This window comes from Gekko japonicus, unplaced genomic scaffold (genome assembly GCF_001447785.1).
Source record: "Gekko japonicus isolate JY-2015 unplaced genomic scaffold, Gekko_japonicus_V1.1 scaffold1406, whole genome shotgun sequence".
NCBI classification, from domain to species: Eukaryota; Metazoa; Chordata; class Lepidosauria; order Squamata; family Gekkonidae; genus Gekko; species Gekko japonicus.
The window spans coordinates 331,288-340,915 of NW_015160254.1; the positions used below are offsets into that span (position 1 = coordinate 331,288).

The following is a 9,628-nucleotide window of genomic DNA, read 5'->3' on the forward strand; positions in this document are numbered from 1 at the left end:
CTTCCTTCCCCTTCTTCTTAACCTTATCCGGTTTAGGAGCAGACTTTTTAGCGGGTTTAACTTTAATACTTGCGTGCTCCTTAGTCGATGCCGACTTCTTCGACGCCGAGTGCTTCGATGTCGATGGTTCGGTGTCGATCGCCTCACGCTGTGTAGAAGACTGACCTTCCATTGCGGGTGCCGGATTGAGGGCTGACTCCAAAAGCGCCACTTTAAGACGAGCAGCTCTATTCTTCTTCGTTTGATTGCTGAACTTAGCACAATGTGGACAAGTCTCTGGCTTATGAGATTCGCCCAAGCAGAGGAGGCAAAAATTATGTCCGTCTGGGGGTGCCAATTTGCTTCCACAACGCTTACAGCGTTTGAAAAAGCCCCACTTCTTTCCCTTTTTTTCCATACGGAGGAAAACCGGTGATGAGGAAAAAGTAGGGGAAGGAGAAGAGTGGTGGGGGGGGAGGAAAGGCTAAACAGCCTGGAAAAAATCACCTCAGAGACCCGAAGGTCTGAGGTAAAAATCCCCTCACCAAAACGAAACTACAAAGTCTTTTTTTTTTTTTTGAATAAACACACAAAATAAGAAATAAAAAGAAGCGGTTCCTTAAAAGAAACCAAAAACAAAGTACTGAGAGCAAAAAACAGCGATCCGAACGGAGCGAAGTAAAAGAAGTCCTTCCAACGCGGCGGTAGGAAAAGAACTGGTGGGATGTCCGCGCCCGCCCCCTTGGGCATGCGCAGTGGGCCCTGCGCTTGCCTGAGGGGATGGGCGCGAAAATCCTTGTAGAGAGCTTGCTACAGCACCGATTTGATCCAGCGCAGGCGCACTAGACCCATTGGTGTGAAGCACAGAGACCACGAAGAAGATCCTAAAGCTAGTAGCTTAAATTTTGTCTCTGTTATGGATTCCCATTCGAGTTTATCTACGTCTAGTTTTTCTAGAATCGGGTACCATTTATTCATTAGTTCCCACGTTTCTCTTTCAACTGGGTCTGTGGTAGTACTCATATTGAATTTCTCTAACAGAAAGTATTCCCATATCTTGTGCAGCCATTGTTGAGTTGTAGGGGGAGTGGTAGATTTCCACCATTGGGCTATTGCTACCTTTGCTCCTATTATTAACACATTTATTAGTTGCTTTATTTTTTCAGGTGTACCATCTGACGGCCATAGATGCAGGAGCAGCAGCGTTGGATCTAATGGTAAGGCATATCCTGTTAATCTCTCTGTTTGCTGTACAATTTAGTCAAATCACAGGGATAATTTTTTTTGTTGAGAGCCGTAAGATTGTGGCAGGGAGCTCAAGATAACCGTAGAATACTACTGGATCCACAATAATTGAAATTTCAATTTTTAGAATGAAAAGCTGAAAAATCCTTGTAAGGAAGGGGATGAAAGGCCAGCTAGATGAAACAAAGATGTGCTTTTTTCATTACTTACAGCTGTGGAGGCCCTTATTTCTAAGCTGCCAGTGTCTTCCTTACCAGATGATGTGGGAGGAATGAAGGAATTTTCATTTGGAAAATGGCACAAGGTATTTGTTCATTTACTTCACTTATCCCCTGCCTTTCTCCCCAGTGGGGACTCAGAGTGGCTTATATTGCTCTCCTCCCCTCCATTTTATCCTCACAACAACCCTGTGAGGTAGGTTAGGCCGAGAGTGTGTGACTGGGCCCACGGTCACCCAGCCAGCTTCCATGGCAGAGTGGGGATTTGAACCCGTGTCTCCCAGATCCTAGTCCGACACTCTGACCACTCCACCACACTGGGTCTCAGGTCCCCCCTTCCCCGGCACCACGCTCGTGATGACGGAGGCTGCAGATTTCAACACAAGCATGTCTGACAGTTGAACCTGCCGTATTCAAAAGTGTTCGGCAGATGTGAGTCGAACACTTAATCTGTTTGGTTCATACCAGAGCCATGCCTGGCGAACTAGTCCGCACCAGCTTCTCATAAGACTGCTCACACGCAAGGACGGCACCGATTCAAACTTACCGCAGCCATTAACATCGATGGTGGTGGTGGTGGAATACAAATCCACTCTAGGATTGGGCTTCTAAACCAATCCCCCACTCCCACTGTGTTGGGAGAAGCCTGAATTGCAGCAAATTTAAAGATTGGAGGGTTCGGATCTTTAGCTATGCTGTACTTCCACAAACTCAGCACTCACAAAGGAAATTAAACTTTAGCATTAAGAAGATATATTAATAGACGAGGGCAGCTCTAGTCTTTTTCTCTCTGCCCCTTCCCATTTTGTCACAGAGACTGAAAATATGATAGCTGAGTGTGTCAGCACTGAAGACAGCACACCGCAATCCTCCGAAAGATCACTGTAACAATTCCAACCAACACAAAGTGTACACATTAGCGGAGGTGGACCATGGGCTGGAACTAGAGATTTGTTCCGCTAACAGCACAGCCTCCCTCTGGTGAAAAGACACTCCCCCCCTGGAGGAAGAGCCAAGCTCCTCCACAGCAAAACTCGACCTGCCATCAGCAAAACAGATTCATAGGGATAGCTAAAATTTATGAAACACAGATCTATATTTACCTACTGGTATGATGAGAAACCTCATGTAGCTGAGCCAGTCTGGAGTTTTGTGAGACAGATGTTCTACGAAGAGCCTCAAGACAGCGCTGAGGTAATTCTGGGCTCCGGCAATTGCAATTTTAATTGGGTTGGGAGGTTGAGAGTTGCAATTACAGCTAAATGAGAGAGAACACATGTTCACATCCTCACTGTTATACAAAACACGGGTACATTCTCAACATTATAATCCTGTGATGGAAGGTGGAAGTTGAGAGAGGGGGGGGAGAGGGGGAGAGAACAGATTGTGACCTTGTGGGTTTATGGGAAGGGACAAATTCAAAACAGATGCTTCTAGGTCTGCACCTACTTAGCTGCTACTTTATACCTCAGCTTTTGTATGTAACTGCAGCATAGGAGTCGTTTGTCTGGTTTCTAGTTTTCTACATGTTTTCTTTTCCAAGGGAAGACTGACGCTGAAGATGCAGTGAGCCAGTTGATTAACTGGTTTATTTCTTTGTTGGAACTTTAAGAACGTTATGATGAGAGAAATGTGACCTCTACAGCAAAATATTATTAGTTCTAATTTACTTTTACATTGTCCATATTCTCAGTGGTCCTGGAAAGGACAGAGTGGAATTGCAACTCAGGAAATCTGATTGATTTCAGATGGAATGCACCAGGGGGGAAATTAGCCAAATGCCCACATGACCTAGATAAACAGTTTCTTAAAAGCATATAAAGTTAAGGACAATTTTTAGCATCTTCAAGATGGAATAAAATTTAGAAAAAAATTGAGTGACCAACTGTTAAACACTGGGTGATGTCCAAGCATAGCACAACTTCTCTTATACAAGTTATGCCATGGCAGCAGCAGACATTTTTAAGATCCCAAGAACCATCTCTTCCACACCTTAACCACAAAATCAGTTCCATTCAGCTTAACTGGGGTCAGGGCATAGCTACGGTAGGGCATTTCGGGGCCACACCCACTCAGTCAGGAGCCATGCCCCACCGCCCCGCCCCAAAAGGTGGGAGTGCCAGCCACGCTCATTTGCCTTGCTACAGGAGAAGGAGAGCCAGCTGGTGCGCTCTCTACTTCACAGCAGATAGCACATTCTGGCTGGCTCTCCTTCTCCCAGCCCAGGTGGTAAGAATACACTGGCCGGCTGCCAACAGGTGTTCTCTCTCTCTCTCTCTCTCTCTCTCCCCTGCCCCCTTCCCCGGATTCCCAACTCCCCACCAACCACAATTTTCTGGCTACGCCACTGGGCAGTTTGGTTATCACCTCTGAATTCTAAGTAGAGATTGTTTGGTGCTATCTTGTTTACCTATTCGATTAAAACTGACAGTGCCCTTCCACACTTGAAGGTGAACTTGAATGGAAGGGATCGGTGACACTGTGGTCAATCTGTGCCATCCTGGCCTAGTGAAAGCCAAAAGGTTCCAAGTAGTTTAAAGATTGGGATTTTCAGCGCCACTCTAAAGGGACACCTCTGAGACATATTCAACTCTTCAGCCCTCTTCTACTGAGATTATGTGCTTTTCATGTCTCAGGCAGTTATTGCCCCAATTTAACACCCAATTTTGAGGCAAGTCACTGAATAAGAATTTTGAGAACAATCTAAGTCTGAACCCTTAGTTCATGATCTTCACTTAGAGATCAAGGGAGGAAACTGTATTGATCCACTTAGATCTTTCTGTCACTCATGAAGGAATGATGCTGTAACTGAGGCCACATTCTTGCCAACTACTCCTGGTGATGGGATTGCTCCCAGTCCTCCAAGATCTTCTGGGGTCCCACCACATTCCATTTCAGCCATGATCTTATTCAGTTTGATTCGTGGTTGCATTCAGATGTCATCATATGGGTGGAGACTTTTATCTTTCAGTTGGCGTATGTCCTATAAACTTTTAGTGTCGCTCTTCCCTGACTGTGTTTTTGTAGTTGCTGTTAATTATTGCGTGTGTGTATTTAATGTTTTAATGTCTCATTGTCCACTGCCTTGGGAACACTATTTGGGTGGAAAGGTGGGAATATAAATGCTTTAAATCAATAAATCAATAAAATATGAGGAGGAAAATTTAAGAGAGAGAGAGAGAAAGGAACCCAGTGCGGCCACTTACATACATAGGATGCTGGATTTTATCTTTGTTCAGGCAAGCCTAGGAGAAATTCTGCTAGGGAGTAAGGCTGCTATGGGGTAACCTTTCCTTGACATCAGGCACAGAACTGAGCCCACAGACCCAGGTATACTCAGTAAGCAGGCTCTTGCTTCACAAAAAGAAGGACTAAGTCTACCCCAAGTCTCCTAAGTCCCCCTTTTCAGCCTGTAAGTGTATAGCTGAAGCAAGCATGTTTTCAGGAACAGCCTAGACAAAGAGGCTGTAGGGTGGTGGAAATATCGCTAGAGGGCTCACCAGGAATCTAATTATGTTTGTGAGCTAGGAAGGCCCAGGCAGGCAATTTAAGAGTCATATTCACCAGTTCTTCCATGAATTTTGCTTGGCCTCTTTGTGAGGAGGGTTATGAAGAGGGAGAAGAAAGTGACTTTTCATACCTTCTGATATCAGAATTCAGGGGCTCTTACTGCTTAAACACCTATGCTGTGCCTAATAAAATGAGGATTTGGGGAGATAACTGAAAACAGGAAGCATATATGATAAAATGAAATAAAAACCAGAACTTACTATCTCTGTATTCTGGAGACGATAGTGCTAAAAGCTGCCTGAATATCAGCAGACGAACATGTGCAAACGACTGGAAGAGAATGTTTTTGCAAGATATCTGAAAGAAACTAAAATGGACATGTAAGTCTTTCAGATAGGGCACTTTATTTAAAAATCCAGTTGCGGAGGCGGGGCTGGGGCAATAGTAGTTTGTTGCAAGAAACCCAACAGCAGAGTTCCTTTGTTGCTCAAGTCAATTAGCACACAAGGAAACCTGCCTTATAATGAATCAGACCACTGGTGGTCCATCAAGGACAGTACCGTCTACTCCAAACTGGCAGCAGCTCTCCAGGGTCTCGGGCAGAGGTCTTTCACATCACCTGCTGCCTGGTCCTTTTACTGAAGATGCTGGGGATTGAACCTGGGACCTTCTGCATGCCACACCCCCTAACTTGAGTCTGGGAATATCATATGACTGGTTCTGGCCTAATTTTTGTTAAGAGGCTTACATTATAGATTGGGCTGGTGGTCTCTTTGGTACCACACAGGTTGAATCCCCAAGGTAAACCAGATTTTATAAGATGAAGCCAGCACACCTTGACAATTTCACAGGGTGCGTGTGTACTGACCCGGTCAATTCAGTTCAATTTTACTGCATAGGGCCAATGGCCAATACAAGTGGTAGAAAATAATATACAATAAAATACAGGTCGGTAAAATTAGATTAAGACACTATGAAAGTTACATTTTAAACTTGTTTCACAAGAAAAGGAAAAACTCCCATTAATGTCTGTGGAATACTACTTAAATCCTTAACTGGACTATTGCTGACCCTAGCTTGGCTCGAATTTTCTTTGCTCCTAAGGCAAAAAGGACAACCTTATAGGAAAACTCTGGCTCCGCATCAGCAAGCAAAAATATAACTTTTTCCATCACGGTGCTAAGGCCTACATTGGCCAGGATTGTACCTAAAAATTTCTTCCTTGGAGCTGAATAAAGTGGACTGGCCAACAGATAATTGCACAGGTCTTCAGGATCTGAGCCTCCACATATGAAGAGGCGCTAAGCAACTGGTGTTTGGGTGTAGTGAACCTCGAATTATTCAATATGCACCCAATACATACTGAATTAACTCACTGTAAAAAAACAACAACACTAAGACTCTAATAGGTAACAATCGGAATGCATGTTGAACCCTTCATAAGGACAAGGTTTGAGTCCAGTGGCGCCTTTAAGACCAACTAAGTTTTATTCTAGGTATACCCAGAATAAAACTTGGATTGGTCTTAAAGGTGCCACTGGACTCAAACCTTGTTCTGCTGCTTCAGACCAACAAGGCTACCCGCCTGAATCCTTCATAAGAACAGTTCAACATATGGAAACACCATGAAAAAAGTCATCAATCTGCAACCCCCCAATCCAGAAAGACAGAAAAAACAAGGTATACAAGGAATTTGCTTACACTGAAGTAGTCAGCACATTGTACATGGTGAGGGAAAAAACACTTGGGCAAGGGACGGCTAGGTTCCTAGAAACTGTTTTGGAGGCAACGAGGGGTGAGCTTCATGATAAAAGTGGTATATGATCCACAGTGTATGATCCCCTGTACTTTACTGCTTTACATATCTCTATATCTCCATTTCTCTATCTGTAGACAGAGAGATTTGAACACTGCATAAAAATATTTAAACACATACAAAGAATCAACTGTAGACCCTGTTTCTTACAGCTTGGAAGATTTCTGGTAGGGCCGGAGACCTGACAAAAGTATTATTTCAGAGGCAGCTCACTGATGAGCTTGGCGTAGGTCTGAAATTGCCATGTGACGATAACACAAAGTGACTTTACCTTTCCTTGCCAATCGGAAGAATTGACAAGAATAATGTTTTCCGGGAGCTGGTCATCTGAGATCAGGATATGATTCAGCTGGTCATAAACAGTTTTCCTGGGGATCTGTGGGGGGAAAACGAACCAGAAACAAAAATATCCTTGAGGATCTCTTGGATCTTGCATGAACACTGCTGTTACTTCTTTTCTGGCCTTTCTACTAAGGGAAACAACTTTTTCTTTCTTCGTTGTCTCCCAGAATGCCTTTGAAAGGGGGCGATAATGTGAATCTTACCACTTTGGCCTTGGAACTTGGACTTATACCCCACAGCCTCAAAAAAGGTTCCTTGAGGGTATCACTTTAGAAGTCAAAACCTGGGAATAAAACTGGATGGTGCCCAGAAACATAAAAGCTAGGAAGTCAGGGAGAGTTTACACACTGAAACTTGAAAGTCTTGGGGTTGGAGGGTATTGCTCTGGTTAAAAAAAAAAAAAGATCTATTAATTAATGTCCATAATGAGGTGGCCAAAGCTTCAGCCTCTCTCAGAAATTCCCTTATATTACAGAATGGAAGAGAAGAGAATGATGTAAGCCACTATGGGTCCTTGTTGAGGAGATAGGCATGATACAAATGAAGTAAATAAATTGAACTTCATTTGCCATAATGTTGCCCACACCCAATTTAGATAAATCCTCCTGGACCTCTTTACGATCTGCCTTGGTTTTCATCATCCTGAATAATTTAGTATCATGTACAAATTCAGCTACCACATAGCTCACCCCAGTTCCAAACCATTTATGCACAAATTAAAAAGCCACCAGTCCCAATACTGATCCTTGTGGGAACCAGGGGCCATTTCCTGCAGGAGAGCACAGGAGTGGAGCTCCGGCAGTAAAGAGCCCAGGGGGCGGGCACATGCAACAAGCCCCACCCCCTGCTCCCAGCAGCCCTCAGTCAGAGCAAGAAGCAGCCAGGTAAGTTGCAGAGCCCCCCCCCCGCCCCAAAACAGTCCAGTGGCACCTCTAAGACCAAGTTTTATTCAGGTACAAGCTCTCCCTCCTCTGCGAGGACAGATCTGCACATCCCCCCCCCTCCAATATCTAGCAATCCAAAACAGTCCAGTGGAGCCTGAGCGGTGGGTGTTGCCTTCTGACACACTTCCGGTGATGTCAGAGGGTGTGGCATATGCTAATGAGTTATGCTAATGATTTCCTGCACCTCTTTTTCTGCGAAATGACCCCTGGTGGGAACTCCACTGTTCACCTCCCTCCATTGCAAGAAGAGTCCATTCACGTCTACTCTCTGCTTCCTGTCATTTAACCACATTTTAATCCATAAGAGGACCTACTGTCTTATCCAATCATGGCTAAGCTTACTCAAGAGTCTCTGACAAAATCTCTGTGTGTATGGGTGTGCATGTATGCATACGTTTTAAATCAGGGAACCTGGAAGCAGCCTGCGGCCCCTGAAGTAGCTAGCAAGCTTTTTAAGACACTTCTGCTGACTTGTTACGGCCTGCCTTCTTCAGGGACACCACTGTTATTTAACTCACAGCTTGGTCAGAGGCAAGAGCCAAGAGCCTAAGGACTCCAAGGCCTGGAGCGTTGCCGCCAGAGAGCCATCAGCGTGGGATTTGCAGCCCCAGCCTCCAACCACAGGGCAAGCTAAGGACAGTGGTTTGTTTACCATCTGGTTTTTCCTCTTCTTCATGCCTATGAACTGAGTTCTCTGGGGCAGTCTCCCGTGGACAGCTGTGGTTGGGAGGAGGATTTACCCATGGAGAGTAATTTGCCTGCACCTGCAGCCTAAGAACAGAGTTGGCTTGCGTCTGTCCTAAGAGCAGGGCTATTTTGGGGCAGGAACGCACAGGAATGGAGTTCCGGCTGGCTCCTGAGTTGGCCACGCCCAGCAGGAACTCATTAGCATAATAGGCCACACCCAACAGCAGGAACTCATTAGGATTGGCTACATTAGGGGTGTGTGGCCTAACATGCAAAGGAGTTCTTGCTACAAAAAAAGGCCCTGGGTTTGGACAACAAACAAGGTAAACAGAATAACAAGCAAAAGGTGGGTGTGGCTGGATGACCACACTTCTGGCAACATGGGGGTGCAGCCTAATGTGCTAATGAGCTGTGCTGTCAGGGGTGTGGCCTAATGTGCTAATGAGTTTCTGCTGTTGGGTGTGGCCTATTATGCTAACGAGTTCCTGCTGGGCTTTTTCTACAAAAAAAGCCCTGGCTAAGAGTATAGCTTCCAGAGCTGACGGGGATTGGGTGCAGTCTGTAGGTCCCAATGGTATATGTTTACAATATCCTTTTGGTATTGGTATGGTATTGGTATGATACTAGAGAGGAGAGGAGGGGATATAATCAGGGGTCATTTGGGGCCGGAGTGTGCCGCAGTGCCACTCCGGCAGCCCAGAAGTGGGCAGAAATGGTGGTGACGGCAGACCCCACCCCCAGCTGCCTGCCCCCACGCTCCTTCTCTCTAGAGTCGCACCGCCGCTGCAGCCCAACTCTAGAGAGAAGGGGTTTAAACTTTAAACCCCTTCTCTCTTTGCTTCCCCCCCCCCCCCCACCCTCTCACGCGCGCGGGGGGGGGGGAAGAA

The 9,628-nt window shown here is 45.5% G+C and overlaps 1 protein-coding gene across 1 annotated transcript in view; it reads right to left on the reverse strand.

Moving 5' to 3' along the window:
• PACS2 (phosphofurin acidic cluster sorting protein 2) overlaps positions 1–9,628 on the reverse strand; it is a 110,931-nt gene that overhangs the window by 49,252 nt on the left and 52,051 nt on the right. The window contains exons 12-13 of the mRNA XM_015414377.1: positions 7,040–7,144; positions 70–253 (exon numbers count right to left, since the gene is read on the reverse strand). Coding sequence (XP_015269863.1) covers positions 70–253; positions 7,040–7,144 — 289 coding nt within the window. The remainder of the gene's footprint in view (positions 1–69; positions 254–7,039; positions 7,145–9,628) is intronic.